At 35.4% G+C, this 16,082-nt stretch overlaps 1 protein-coding gene across 1 annotated transcript; it reads left to right on the top strand.

Moving 5' to 3' along the window:
* LOC137084723 (integrin alpha-E-like) lies at window positions 1-15,926 on the top strand. The gene is made up of 32 exons (XM_067451121.1): window positions 1-138; window positions 361-463; window positions 634-713; window positions 844-917; window positions 1,876-1,981; window positions 2,064-2,138; window positions 2,226-2,294; window positions 2,377-2,498; window positions 2,581-2,732; window positions 2,853-3,006; window positions 3,230-3,374; window positions 4,889-4,959; window positions 5,038-5,158; window positions 6,228-6,355; window positions 9,000-9,137; window positions 9,234-9,437; window positions 10,324-10,451; window positions 10,559-10,689; window positions 10,780-10,925; window positions 11,109-11,228; window positions 11,502-11,569; window positions 11,712-11,835; window positions 11,942-12,028; window positions 12,128-12,207; window positions 12,296-12,376; window positions 12,462-12,537; window positions 13,749-13,850; window positions 13,936-13,965; window positions 14,065-14,145; window positions 14,449-14,535; window positions 14,612-14,722; window positions 14,883-15,926. The coding sequence occupies exons 1-32, from the start codon at window positions 111-113 to the stop codon at window positions 14,943-14,945; spliced, it is 3,285 nt and encodes a 1,094-aa protein (XP_067307222.1). The 5' UTR covers window positions 1-110; the 3' UTR covers window positions 14,946-15,926.
* Window positions 15,927-16,082: the final 156 nt, after the last annotated feature.

Below are 16,082 nucleotides of genomic sequence, written 5' to 3'. Positions count from 1 at the left end.
GGAGGGTTTAACAGTGCGTGCTGTTGTTTCAAGACCACAACGAGCTGCTGTCTGTCTCAGAGTGCCGATATGTCTTTTTTTTAAAGCGTGGAATTGATCAAATTCACAAAATGTACAAAGGACTGCCGTTGTTGTTTGGTATGTATTTATTTAAAGTGTTTAAAATCAGTGTTTACAATGAATTATTTAAAACATTGATGTGTGTTTGGGCATGTTTTAAACACTTGGTTATTTAAATATGAAAATGGGCTAAAGTAGAAATCATTATAAAAGTGATTATCCTAAAAACATAATCTTATCACTGTGGTAAATTGCAGTCTGAATCATTTCAAATGTTTCTCATTATTTCGTATGTTACAGTCATATGCAGTGTGACCGGGTTCAACATTCAAATATCTCCAGTCAAGCATTTCACAAATGATGATCCTCTCTTTGGGCAAACTGTTATCCAATCAAAAAATGGGTTAGTCATTTATGAATGTTTATTTTAGATAATTCTGTCATTTTACTGATGTAGATAAATAAATGTTCTTTACGATGACCTTATCAATGTTCTTTATGACCTTATAGGTCATTGTAAAGAGCATTTATTTATCTATTTTAGTCAAATTGTCCTAATTTGTCCTGTTCTAGAGTTTTTGTTCCTTCCCCATCAAATGGAGAACTTTTCAGCTGCACTTTAAAAGATGAATGCGTCAAAGTAAATTTGAACGGTAAGTTTGTCTTTATCCTTTATCATAAAGAAGCTCATTTCAAAATGTAAACGTAACTTTGTTAATTTCATAATAATGTCCTCACTTTGCTTTCACTGCAAAAATCTAATTATCAATATATTGTTTAAAGATGAAAAACCCAAAGGCCTAAATACAGTGGCATCCGTAGCTGCTGCCATGATATCAGAAGAGGAACACGTTGTGGTATGTATGAAAACAGGGATGTTAAATATGGTAGACATTCACAACATAATCTCACAAAAGGTTGAGCTATTGAAAACGAGAAGTAATCTGTTCAGAATCATATAGCGTGTAATTCGCTAAAGGTTTGGTGTCTGTCTCACAACATTTTCACAGTAAAACCACAGAATGTCGGCTTCCCCTTCACATCCGACAGACATAAATGTGTCAGTTCTCTTTCAGAGTACAGGAAATAGTCTTTTAGAGAGTAGGAAAATAGTGGGAGAATAGTTTTTAAAGTAAAATAGGACCAGAAATGTTGGGATATCACAGTTATTTCTGGGAAATTGTATTTGTGTATATGTATTGGGACATTTAGGGAAATTGTTCAGGATCATGCTTGTGACTATCAGGAGCATGTCATAAACGTTGTGAGTCAAAAATGTAACTTCAGCCAAAACCATAGTGACGGCACTTCCCTAGTGAACATCTCTAAAATAAAACAATGTTCTCTTAGTCAAGTCTCAGAGCGATTCTGTCATTGCAAGTTTCAAATTTACCACAAATGAAAGGGTTAGTTCACCCCAAAATGTTAATTAGTCAAGGATTACGTCTGACGACATTGCACACCAGTTATGTTTTTTCCAGAATATTGGAACAATATATCGGAAGCTAGATATTTTACTTTATAAAGTTTTAAATATTTGTTTTAATCCCCCGGAGCTGGGTGGAGCAGTTATATGGTGGATGGATGCACCTTAAAATTAAATAACAATTTACTGCCATTATGAAGCTTGGAAGATCCTGGACATTTTTGCGATTTTATTCGTCTGAAAGAAGAATGTCACAGGTGTATATATACACCTAGGTTAACATCTGTTTATTCAGTTAGAATGAAATGATGGCCGAATGCAAAGAGGAACGACTTCGGTGAAAGATACAATCGAAATATTTCAATTTCTGTGTTTTTTCCCCTCCCAAGATGTGTAATCAAGTTCTCAAACGGAAGTCTGGGACCGAGTATTTGAATGGAAATTGCCAACTGATGACTCCCATTGGGAAAGTCGAACTGAATCCTGTTGAATTAGGTATGTATGGATAATAATAGTATTTCAGATTCGAACACAAAATCATACCCCTGATTTTCCTAAATCTCTTTTTTTATCTCAGTCGTCAAAAACAGCAGCAATAACAACAACAACAACAACAACAACAACAACAAACGACGTAGAAGTCTCGATCAAGGTGAGCCTATCTGAGATTAAACTAAATAAACTGTTGGGACTCATTTAAAGAATCTGATTGCTAATTTATATTTCTGTCAATATACAGTTAAACAGAGGAAGAGAAGAGAAGCCCAGGCGGACAGTGACACAAAAACAGTAGATGACGTTGATGAAGGTGCTAGTCTATATGTTTAAATCAGTATCATAACTACAGATAGAACAATGCTTTAAAAGAACCATTATTTTATCTTGTTTAGATGCTGGGACAGAGATTGCTTTTGTGCTGGATGGCTCTGGTAGCATTGACTATGAAGACTTCAAGAGAGCCAAAGACTTCATGTCCAATGTCATGTATAATGTTTGGGATGCATGTTTCAATGCAAGTATAAACTTAAAGGATTGTATGACACATTCTGTTTTGTACAATTTAAGAGGTATTTTATCTAAAACTCTCTCCTCAGTGTGACTTCGCAATAGTGCAATATGGCAACTTTACCAGGACAGAGCTCTCACTTCTAGAAAATGAGGATGGTGGCAGAGCATTGGATAAGGTCAAGGAAATACAGCAAATTGGGAGTGTCACAAAGACTGCCTCGGCCATCCATCATGTCCTGTGAGTTTACCAATTAGAGAATACTAGACATTTTATACCTGACATTGACAAAGACATTGAGTGTTTGATTAGCTTTTGTTGGTGATATGTTAATATCATGGTTTCATTGGTTGTTTACAGTACACATATTTTCGTCCCTGAGAATGGATCAAATAAGAACTCCAAAAAAATTATAATTGTTTTGTCTGACGGACAAATTTTGGGAGACAATATGACCCTTACTGATGTTTTGAACATGCCACAAATGAAAGATGTCAATCGCTATGCCATAGGAGTAAGTGTCCTGTTTACTGCTTGTTTCTCAAGCATTTTAGATGTTTTAAAAATCTACTTTTGTAAGGTTTTAAAGTTACAATTGTATATTGCTGTCAATTATTTGAATCTGTCCTTGTAGATATTTTAGGTTCACTTTCCAGTTTTTGGAAACTTTCCAGGATATCTTTGCAACCCTATTTAAAACCTATACTGTACACTTAATAACATCATGTTATCTTTAGGTTGGTGAAGGCATTCTGTCTAAAAAAGAAGCAATTAATGAGATGATGGAAATAGCAGATCCTGGTCAGTTTTTCAATGTTTCCAATTATGCTGCATTAGATGACATTCTGTCCAAACTGGAGAAAAGTATAATTGAGGTTGAAGGTAAGAGAGTTTTCATCAAACATTTTGCTATATAATCGAGAAAGGTAGTTAGGTGGATTGTTCCAATTGAAAAATCTGATTGGATGACCTGCTGTAACCTAAAAACTACCCAAACAAAACCCCAAAGTACTGCTTTTTATATAGCATTTCAGTAAACAAGTAAATATTGAGTAAAACATTTTAAGGGGGGGGTGAAATGCTGTTTCATGCATACTGAGCTTTTTACACTGTTAAAGACTTGGATTCCCATCCTAAACATAGATAAAGTTTCAAAAAGTAATGTTGGACGTATGATGGAGTATTTCTGTGTCAAAAATACTCCTTCTGGTTTCTCACAAGTTTCGGAGAGTTTTTTTCGAGTATGGCTCGGCTTGACGTAGAGCGGAAGGTCCTTGTATGGGCCATACGGGCTCTTCTCCCGGTAGGGTGCGCGCGCGTGACTAGAGCGAGAGAGGAAATGCACGCCCATACACTCCCGCCGCGCTCCACTTTATTCCTATCTGTGACATCAAGTGACTTCAACGCTTCAGCACAGCAAGTCACTGCTGTCACAGGACTTAACCAAATCATACCATAGAAGTGTGTTTTTGACGGAGCGGTCCCAGCGATAAAAGTTCGGTCCTGCTTTGGAAGCAGCCGGTGAGTAAAACTGCTTCAAATGTCTCTGCTATTGGCTACCGTCGCGTGAGACGTGAAACATCAGTAAACGACACGATCGCGTGCTTCGTCATTCAAATGCGCTAACGGACTCCATTGTTTGTATACACTAGTCTGACGTGCAAAACCGTTTTGCTTGCTACTGCTAAGGTTTAGTCGCATATAATAGTCCATAAACCGAATCATGTCCTCATAAACTGCGAGTAAAGACACACAAATGTTGACAGGCCACTAAATACAGTACATACCACAGAGACGGACGTCCTGCTGTTGCTGTTTCTCCTGTTCAATTTATTTCAGCCTCCGAATGATTCTGGATCATATATCTATTAGCTGAGCTCGATAGCTATGGGGTTTCTCCACGCTTGAGGACGTCACCACTTTGCGCTCGTCATTCTTTAGCTCCGCCCACACGATACGCCTCCAGGCGCTCAGTTTTTTCCGGAAAGACTCGGTACAGCCCATATTTCTTTTATAAATATAATAAAACTAAAGACTTTTCGGAGATATGAAGGATGCAATACTACTCTATAGGTACTCAAGATTGACAGAGATTGACTGAAACTGAGTGTTTCACCCCCCCTTTAAAAATAATAATTCCTGTTAAGTTATCTATTTTGCCCCAACAATGAAAATTGTTCAAAGGCAAAGCAGAATCAAGCGTTGCACATCTAATCAACACACGTATGATGGTGTTTTGTGCATAAAATCAAGGAATCGGTTGAGTGAATGATTCAATAACTTGTCCATAAAAACAAGTAAATATGTAACATGCTGTAAAAAACATTGTTACTGAATATATATATTTTACCAAATAAAGTGAGTTTCATGCAATATATGACCACTTTGTGTCTCAGGCACTCAGAAAGGTGCAGGATTCCAATTCCAGCTCGCAGAAGCTGGATTCAGTTCCCATATTGTGCAGGACGTAAGTATGATTATTTTTCAAGAACATCTAAGAACGTGGATATAAAATTAACATTAATTTGTTTTACTTTTTGCATAGAAATCTGTTCTTTTTGGAGCAGTTGGTGCCTCTGACTGGAGTGGTGGGGTCATTTTGAAATCTGATGGCACTGCGAGATTTATGAATGACAATAAAAATGGACCCAAATTTTCATATTTAGGTGAGTGATGTGATTTATATATGTACAAAACCCAGGTGGTTGTATTGGCTTTATCATCTGATTCAAACACAAGGAAAGTAGAAGGAAAAAGTAAATAAATAAAGTAATAAAATAAACATTAAAGCAATAAAAATAAAATGATCTGCAGAATTTATACATATATTAAAAGTAAACCAAAATCACACTGTATTTGATACAAAATTCCATGAAACTATTCATAACTGAAGCCATTTTCATAGTATTTGATTTTCTCCCTAGGGAAATTTAACTAAAACTTATAATATATACTACTGTAATACTTATATTTTTATTATTTTTACATTCATTTTAATGATATTTTACTTTTTACTTATTTTATTTATAATAGGCTATAATATATATTATAGTATACCTATTTTTAATTCTTAATAAATAAATAAACACATACATTTAGATGCCTGCCGTTTTGTTTCTTATTTGTTGTCGCTAATTTAGATTAGCGTGTCCTCAGCCGATGTGTCGTACCGTTTAAAGGTGATCCATGTAATTTCTGCGACATACAGCATATTTTGCAATTGCTCCTTTCCCGTGTCATGCCTGACTCAACTCAACAGCTTTTACTTGTGAAGACATTAACAGTAAAATGCAGACTGCTTTCAATAAATGGTCAAATATATTAGGAAACTTTTAGCTGTGTTTTCATGTGTCATGAGAGTAAGGAACTGAGCAGCTAACAATCTGTATAGAGCTAACACACTTATTATAGACCCATGCAGTGTGCACCAGGTGCGTTTTTGACATATTGTGTCACCCAGCATATCTGTTTTAAAAAGTCACTGCTCGCCACTGATATATATATAGGCCTATATACTGGTATACATGTATCTGTTTCAGTCTGCGTGTCCATTCTGGTTAGTTAGGTTCATGCAGTGTCATCCAGTTCACATCCATCTTTCGCGCAGCCTTTAATAATATATGTATTAGTATAATCTTTCCTGGGGGGAATCCATCAAGGAGAAAGTACAATAGAAGCATTGATGTATTCAGTAGGCCTATATCTCAGTTTGTTGAATTTCCTTCCTTATCACAGGTTACAGCGTCACTTCTGCTCATTTATCCAGTAAAACGCTCTACATATCTGGTGCACCACGGTATAACCTGACTGGTGGAGTATTTATTTTTGACGATTCTGAAGAGTATGTGCTCCAGGGAGATCAGGTATTTGTAGTCAATACTATTGATATTAACGCTGACTGTTTTAAGTTTTGAAAGTTTAAAAGTCTAAAATAATTGTAGGTGTTCAAGGTGCCCTAGAATGATTTGAAACAATGTGTTAAATTGTTCTCTGATACCTACATAGAGGGTATGTGGCTTATTTAAGGGAAAAAAATGTCCAGATACAGTTTTACAGGTCCATTTACAACCCTATAAATTGTCCCTAGGATGTAATGCTCTGTTTTTGCCTTATTTGGAAGAGTCATGAATATTAATATTGAGCTCTGCTCTGATTGGCTTATTTCAGCAGCTCACAGCAGTTCAGTGAACCGGCTCGTCCTGACAGAACACAGACAGACTGACACACTTTAAGCAAAACATCTCAAATGGAGATTGGTGAAATGCAGCTTACTTGTTTATTTGGTGTTTTCAGATCATCTGCACGCGCGAGAGAGCTTGCAGCCTTCTGGTTGCCAGATTTGAGTCATTAAATCCCCCAAACAGAACTTTTCTGTGAAAAGAAAATTGTATACTCTCCAGTATTTTGCCTAAACATGTCCAAGTCCAATCTGGCAACCATATGCACGTGGTGAGCTCTCTCTCACGCACGGACGATCTGAAAACACCAATGAACAAGTAAGCTGCATTTCAGCAATCTCCATTTGAGATGTTCTGCTTAAAGTGTCATTCAGCCTACATTTTAGACTTGTCTTTTTTCATCAACGATATTGCATGTTTATATAATGTTAGTCACAATGTAGGCTAAGGTTACTCAGTGACTGTGATGTACTCTAAAAGCATGCGAAAACATCATAGGCCTACTTCAGTTCTCAAAAATATAAATATATAACTTATATTTTTACAAAACGAATAGCCTTGTCAAATGACTGTCATTTTAACTTATATGGTGGAAAAGGGGACGTTTGCTAGAAGGATCCAGTGAACGGTATCTGTTTGTAATACAAAATAATATTACCCTTTGTCATTAGACACACTATTTAGATTTGTATGGTACTTTGTGTTTCCTATTGTTACTGTACTAGCATCTTGCGTTATCCAGACAATGCAGTCTTTCTAAGAAACTTTCAATTTAATCAGAAATTGTTTAAACAGTCAATAAGTGGATAAATCGCTCCTTACTGCTTGCTGGAATACAGTTGCCACTTTCTTCAGCTTAAGACACTGAGCGAAGCTTGCTTGAAATGGGCCTAACAAACGAACAATCTTGAATTAAATTGTTGTGGTATCGGATTATAAACATCAACCAAGACTGTTGACATGTTTTATCTGTGGGAAGGTTAGAAAAGTCCTCACGTCTCTTGCACAGCCTGGAACATGACGTGTCCATGAGCGAAGTTTGTTTACCTGCTGTTGCAACCCGATCAATTTACCCGATGATTCGGCTCCCAGTTCCTCCTGACAATGCACATGTTTGGACAGATGCAAATGTTGGGGGCATGCATATAAATGATCCCCAACGCTTATATCACGGTTGGGTTTATGTTGAGAAGCACTTTTTTTGTGGTGTTTTTGGTTTACGAGATTTACATAAGTAGTAGGAGGCAATGGTGTTTGAGACTCACAGTATGTGATGTCCATACTGAACTCTTATTATTTCACCATGGCAAGGTTAATTCAGTTTTTCATTCTAGGGCACCTTTCATATATATATATATATATATATATATATATATATATATATATATATATATATATATATATATATATATACAGTCCACAGACATATACTACAGAATATATATATATATATATATATATATATATATATATATATTCTGTAGTATATTCTGTAGTATATGACTGTGGACCACAAGTCATAAGTTCCACAGGTATATTTTTGGCAGTAACCAACAATACATTTTGGGTCAAAATTATAGATTTTTTGTAATGCCTAAAATCATTTGGATATTAAAGCTACACTGTGTAGCTTTTTTAGTTTATTCCTAGCTAAAAACACTTAGTTCTTTCAAAATATATGTGCTCATTAACGTATATTTACTTTTTTCAAGTAATAAAGTATTCTCGTAAGTTTATAATATGCCATTGAAAATACATACGGGTGAGGGGTTTGAATGCTGGTCGCCATGTTGCCTCTCCATCTTGAAAGTACTTTAGCCAAAGAGGGACATACCCATAAATTCAATCTTCGCCTTTCGCGTTTTAACACTCGATGGCACCGTGTCGAATGTAAAGAGGGGGATTGCAATGTTAATATCTTGGACTAAATCGGCCACCGTAGGAGTTAAAGCGAAATCAGAATTGAGAGAAACAGATTCACTGGATGGTCATATACCTTTTCACCGCTAGATGAGGGGAAATATCACACGGTGTAGCTTTAAGCAAAGATCATGTTCCATGAAGATATTTTGGACAACTTTAAAGGTGTTTTTCTCTAATTTTAGATTTTTTTGCTCCCGTTAGATTAAAGATTTTCAAATTGTTGTATATTGGCCAAATATTTTCATATCCTGACAAACCATACATTAATGGAAAGCTTATTTATTCAGTTTCATAGATTGGTTTTGTGGTCCAGGGTCATATATAATTTAAATGTTACCTTTTTTATTACCAAATGTATGTAAAGTATGTAAAATATGATAATAATTAAGTGATGTATAATTGTCAGGTTGGATCATATTTTGGATCAGTTCTTTGTGCCTTGGACATTGACAAGAATCAATACACAGATCATCTATTAGTTGGAGCACCACATTTCCATAAAAATGGGGAAGAAGGCAAAGTGCTAGTGTACAGATTGAATCAAGTAAGATCACACTCTCCTTTCAGCTCCTGGATATGTGTGGGAAATAGTATAATATAATTTCTATCTAATGGGGTTATTTTGAAATCCTCCCAAAAGCATGGCAGGTTTGAGAGCGTGACCATGGAGCTGCAGGGGGATGCGGGGCAGACCTTTGCCAGGTTTGGTGCAGCCATTGGCTCTATAGGAGATATCGATAGGAACAAGTACAATGATGTAGCAGTGGGCGCTCCTCTGGAAACAGATGGCTCAGGAAGCATTTACATTTACAGTGGATTCGAAGATGGCCTTAAGTTTTCACAAGTGAGTATCAGAAAGTTTTCTTTACACTTGAGATTTTTAATAAGTTTTGGACAATATCTGGACAATTTTAGTGTAGACATGAAGTAGATAATTATTAGAGCAATATTTTATATTCATTATTTAAAGACAATTTATTTGTCAAATTCATAAAAAAAAAATAGAGAATAATTAAAATAATTAAACAATTAATATACCATAATAATATGTAGAACTGATTTCCGTTTGAATCTCTTCATATAGACGCTTGATGGAGAAAATCATCACCCTTACGTAAAAAGCCACTCTTTTATTTTATTTTTTATATGTAATACAACTGATTCGTTATAATTTCCCCAAAATTATGAAATGGTACGAACAATTATGAGCCTGCTTTTTTCTATACACTGTAAAAAAATGTTGGTTTAACTTAAAAAAAGTTTAGTAACCTGACTGCCTTTAATTTTTATTGAAATTAAAAATGTTGAGTTGATACAATAAAGGAAATTGGTTTAATAAATAGAAACTCAAAATAGTATTGTATTCTAAACCACATAAAAAATTAAATAAATCATGAAAATAGCTTCACTACGTCATCACAAATAAAACACATACAATTACCCAATATGCTTACAAAATATTTTAATAATGTTTGAATAAAGGTTGTCAATTCTCAAAAATGTTCATTCTATTAACAAAAAAATGTATTTCAATGAACTCAAAATTTTAAGGCAACTAGGTAACTTATTGTGTAGACACAAAATACACCCTTTTATATTTCATTTTATTCCTAATTTAAATTTGATTTTTTTTTTTTTAAATAATAATAAAAAAAGTTCCATCTCAGTGTGACAACATATTCCATCTCAGTGCGACTGTTTTAACATATATTTTGCTGTTTCCTATCTAGAAAATTGCCCCCTCAAATTTTGGAATGAAACTTGTGCACTTTGGTCAGTCAGTAAGTGGCGCTTCTGCCATGGCACCAAATAAGCCCTGCATCGCTGTTGGAAGTCAAAAGGGAGTGACTGTTTTTGAGTGAGTAAAAAATGTTTTTAAATTATATTTCAGTATACATTCTGTTTCACTGAATAGGGGAACCTTCTCTTTGGATGTTGTTTCATGTTTATACTGTTTTTCTGCAGGACTATCCCTGTTGTGCTCATCAAACCAGAAATAACTATTCAAACAAAAATCATTCCCCTGGAACAACAGATGAAATCCAGCAAGATTAGCATAGATGCATGTTTTAAGGTGAAAAAGGGAAGACTTCAATGTAAGGGTTTTGTTTGGTTTGAGTGAGTATTCTTGATCCAAAACAATCCTCATGGTTATTTTAACCACAGTTTACTTTCTGTCATTTTAGCTGAAACACTCCCTCTTGAGTACCAAATTGACTTGGATTATGATGCAAATAAAAAGCGTGTCACTGCTGACAACAGCGATCAAGTAAAAAACACTTTTATTTTGACGCCAGAAGAAGAGTGCACAAATATCAAACTACAATATTTGGTACGTTGTCTCTTTGTTTGGTTCTTTTTCCCCTACCCAACTTGTTTCTTTTTTTAAAGAAAATGAAATGTTACAAGAGGATCAGACATCCAGCCTATTCCACTCAGCTAATTATTTGTTGCAAAACTCATTTGAGAGCTAAGATCCTTTCTTTGTGATACTGAAATATTGTCTTCCTTCCAGGGGTGTTTTGATTGTTTTTCACCTATAAAAATCAAGATGAATTTTTCTTTGGCCCCCAACCCAAATGGACCCCCCATCCGAATTCATGACATATTTAGTCCAACTGAGGTTTCTGAGGAGGTAAATGCATATTTCTCAGAAAATTTATAATATAAAAGTTTCACAAGCACTTGTGAAAATATTTCACTATTTGCTACACCACTGTTCGAAAGAAGAGCATTTATTTGAAATAGAAATCCTTTGTAACAATATAAATGTTTTTACTGAATACCAAGCATTATTTGATTTGAAAAAGGCCCTGACCATTATCTATACAAGGCCATTTTTCATTAAATGTCATTCAATTTCTGTAATAACATTTAAAATGATATTTACATGTTTTGTTATTTTTAGATTACCTTTGAAAATAATTGCACAGGTGTTTGCAAACCAAGTATTACATTATCTGATTCAAAAATTAGGTATGTACTGATGACCTTAATTCAATTTATTCCATTTTGATTTTTAAAGGGGCTCCTGCCCCAGCCCCAGCTATCTACAAGAAATGTCAATTATAGTTAGATTATTTTTTTTTTTTTGTAACTAAAATAATTTACATTGCAGTGAAACTAAGATCATCATTGGAGAAACACAAAGCTTGAATATCAACTTCAATCTCACAAATACTGAAGACCCTTCCTATATGACCACCCTGACTTTGACCTACCCCAGTATACTCAGTCAGAGGGTAAAAAACATGTCCTCATTTTCATAAGACTTGCAAAAGACAATTACATCTGCTGCTGATACATTTAGTATATACAGGATAACCTGCTTAGGTGTCTCACTTACAGAAAATAGAAGGTGCCCCCTGCCCCGTGAAGACTGACAATCAGATACAGTGTAATATTCAACACCCTGTTTTCGAAACAAACACACAGGTATGACTTTATCTTTGAAACAGAAGAATTCTGGTATCATTTGCACTGATTTTTTTTCACTAATGAAATGTTGTTGTCGTTTTATTTTTCATTTCTCAGACCAACGTCTTCTTCTCCTGGCAGCTCAACGACATCCAATCTGAGTTGAGGAATTCTGAGATTATCGCCAATCTAACCAGGTTGGAGAGCTATTTCTCTTGCTTTTTATATGAAAATCAGTTTCTAATTTTTAAATGTGCATTAAAAATGTTTTTATCTGGGTTTTAGTCAGAATCAAGGCTCTCAGTTTCTGGACTCAAAAATATTTGCATTTAATGTGATGTATTCTCTACCAATCCAGCTGACTGGGTAAGTGTACAAACAATCTGATAAGTATTTAGCATTAAACCTCTTGACTTTGTAATATTGAAGCATATTTATTTCGCAACATCAGCACAGCCTCCCCAAATAGACTCCGTATTGAAGAGGGGGGAAATAAAGACACTCAAATGATGCAGTTTGTATTTCAGGTACAGTATATAAATCACATTAGATCTGGCTAATTGTTATGTTCATATACACTATATTGCCAAAAGTATTGGGACACCCCAAATCATTGAATTTGATGTTCCAATCACTTCCATTGCCACAGGTGTATAAAATCAAGCACCTAGGCATGCGAACGCTTCTACAAACATTTGTGAAAGAATGGGTCCCTCTCAGGAGCTCAGTCAATTCAAGCGTAGCACCTGTGCAATAAGTCCATTAGTAAAATTTCTTCACCACTAAATATTCCATGGTCAACTGTTCGTGGTATTATAACAAAGAAGCAATCGGGAACAACAACAATTCAGCCACGAATTGGTAGGCCAAGTAAAATCACAGAGCGTGGTCAGCGCATGCTGAGGCACACAGTGCACAGAAGTTGCCAACTTTCCGCAGAGTCAATAGCTACAGTCCGCTAAACTTTGTGTGGCCTTCAGATTAGCTCAAGAACAGTGTGTAGAGCTTCATGGAATGGGTTTCCATGGTCGAGCAGCTGCATCCAAGTCTTACATCACCAAGTGTAATGCAAAGCATCGGATGAAGTGGTGTAAAGCACACTGTCACTGGACTCTGGGGCAGTGGAGACGTGTTCTCTTGAGTGACCAATCACGCTTCTCTGTCTGGCAAACCAATGGACTAGTCTGGGTTTGGCGGTTGTCAGGAGAACGGTACTTGCCTGACTGCATTGTGCCAGGTGTTAAGTTTGGTGGAGAGGGGGTTATGGTGTGTGGTTGTTGTTGTTGTTGTTTTTTCAGGGGTTGACCTTGCCTCCATGGTTCCAGTGAAAGGAACTCTCAATGTTTCAGCATAAGTCATTTGGAACAACATCATGCTCTCAAATTTGTGGGAACAGTTTGGGGATGGTCGCTTCCTGTTCCAACATGACTGCGCACCAGTGCACAAAGCAAGGTCCATAAAGACATGGATGAGCGAGTTTGGTGTGGAGGAACTTGACTGGCCTGCACAGAGTCCTGACCTCAACCCGACAACACCTTTGCGATGAATTAGAGCGGAGACTGCGAGCCAAGCCTTCTCGTCTGACATCAGTGCCTGACCTCACAAATGCGCTTCTAGAAGAATGGTCAAAAATGAATGTGCATAGTTCTTGTGCATTTAAAGGCAGACATCCCAAACTTTTGGCAATATAGTGTATTTATATCATACATTTAATACATTTTGTTGTATTCTGATTTAGTTTGCAGGTAAAAATAATTATGGCGCTACAGTCGACGTAGTTGTAAACATAACAAAGGACACCCACAAAACTGATCTGAAAATCACAAGTGTCAAACCAGAGGTACCACACATTAAATATAAAGTGCATAGAGTGACCATAAACATGAAAGCTTTCAAATTAACAACTATTGCTCCTTTCGCATTAGGAATGTGTTTGGAAAGAAAATTATGTGACGGTAAGATTTCACCCTGAAACAATGATCATGCTGTTCAGATTGTTTAAATTGTTATTATTAAATATTTAAAATTAAATTTATATTTTTGTGTGCCTGTAGGAACCCTATATCATCAGATGTACCATGAAAGAGCTGCAGAAAATTGTCATTGATGCCAGTGTTTTGATACATGATGTTCAGGTATAGTTGTACAAGTGTGTCCACGCATGTCATAATTACAGTAATTAGGAGATTTCAACTGGAAAAACGAGTTCACTCCTACTCGTACCATGTGACCGGTGTACCACCTGACCAGTGCAGATTCACTTTAGCTGTTAGTGTTGTCATAAAAACACATAATTTCTAAACGCATAATACAGCTCCGAGTAGAATGTCACATGTTTTCATCTCAGAATTACAGTAATTACAAAAGTTAGTCCAGGTATAGTGATAATCATGTGCATCAACATACTGTTTATATAATATAACTTTTCAAACCTATAGGAAAAATCAGACAAGATCACTGCTGTAGGACAATACAGCTTTAATGAGACCGTCTATGCTACGAAGGATCAATCAAGGACCGTTACGGTGAATGTCAGACCCTTTTCAAGCATAAACACGTTATCAAGCATTTAGTGGCTGAGATTGTTTTCATGCAATGCAGGTGGAGGTGATGATTACGAAGCTGATTGTGACGTCATCTAAAGGTGCCATCATTGGAGGATCCATAGGAGGATTTCTGTTCCTTTTCATCATTATTATCATTCTCATAAAGGTATACATTGTGAATGCAGTTGGACTTTGTATTTTCTGTATCAAATCTGCATTCTCTGCATATTTACTGCAGAAATACTAAGAGTTGTAAGATGCTATACCGAACAGAAGAATTTCTCAACATGCACTGACTCTTTGTGATCTTATTTTTTTTTTTTTAGTGTGGCTTTTTCCGTCGTCGCCATAAAGTGGACCAAGCACAAGTCCAAACGAGTCCAAACTGAAGACTGCCAATGCCCAGGAGGGAATATTCCCATATATCTTACTTTTGTTTGTGTCAAGAAATGGGGATTTTTGAGATAAAAGTTAAATTCTTGTTATAGTATTAAGGAGAGTGTAATGACTGATTGTATTTAACGGAGTTTGTACAGAAAGAATGTTAGACAAAATATCTCTAGCTATCTAAAAAAAAAAGTAAATCCTAAATATCCCATAATCATGATTTCCCAGTGCAAGTCAAAGTGCTTTTTAACTGGTTGGCTGACTGTTCTGACGAGTTAAAAAAGTGCTTTAAAGTCAGCATATCCAACTTGACCAGTCTGGGAGACCAGCAGAGATCTCATACTCATTTGAAATGGGAAATAACCTAAAGGTTAATCAGGTCAACATGGTACACACACACACAGCCACACATACACGTGGTCATGTGATATGCCCTTATATGGAGCTGTCACATGTCTGGCTATGTTTAGGCTTACATCTGATTATTGAATGTCACAGCATGTGCGAAAATATGACAGCACACAAAGATTTTTCATTGTATCTTAAAGTTTTAAAATAACCTTGAATTATAATACATACAGATTATAATAGGCTATGTTATGTGCAATTATGCCAAAGTCACAAAATGCTAATCCACCATACGTTCTCAATCTGCCACAAATACACTATCATGTGTATATGTTTGTGCATTTTTGACATATATAAAAAAAATTAGTCTTACTAAAATGTTTTAATAAATAGCATTTATTTGCTATCGGATGTATTCAGTTTTTAATATGTTAATTATATCGAGATGATTTTTAGGGTATAATAGGAGCAGAATATGTTAATGCCATAAATACAGTGTCATGAAAATGTTGGTGTGTTTTTGACATATATGAAACTAAATTGGTTTGACTAAAATGTTTTAATAAATATTATTTATTAATGCAAAATTGTTGAATTATGGATATACTCCGTTTTTCATTTTTCATTTTTGATCATTTTTGGGGTATAACTTTCAGAATATTTTTCTGAAACAGTCTGTGATTAAATGCCACAAATAAAATGTCATGAAAATATGTTTTTGCATTTTTGACATATACGAAACAAATTGGTTTTACTAAAATGTTTTATTAAATAATATAATAGCATTTATT

This window comes from Pseudorasbora parva, chromosome 8 (genome assembly GCF_024679245.1).
Source record: "Pseudorasbora parva isolate DD20220531a chromosome 8, ASM2467924v1, whole genome shotgun sequence".
Taxonomy (NCBI): Eukaryota; Metazoa; Chordata; class Actinopteri; order Cypriniformes; family Gobionidae; genus Pseudorasbora; species Pseudorasbora parva.
Note: the sequence above shows the minus strand (reverse complement) of the source record. Positions and strands in the feature narration are given on the sequence as shown.

Excerpts from the sequence above, each read along its gene's own strand:
- LOC137084723 (XM_067451121.1), top strand. The coding sequence starts at position 111 with ATGTACAAAGGACTGCCGTTGTTGTTTG. Across the intron at positions 10,926-11,108 it reads ATATCAAACTACAATATTTG|GGGTGTTTTGATTGTTTTTC; the intron begins GTACGTTGTCTC and ends TCTTCCTTCCAG. Across the intron at positions 12,377-12,461 it reads CTACCAATCCAGCTGACTGG|CACAGCCTCCCCAAATAGAC; the intron begins GTAAGTGTACAA and ends TCGCAACATCAG.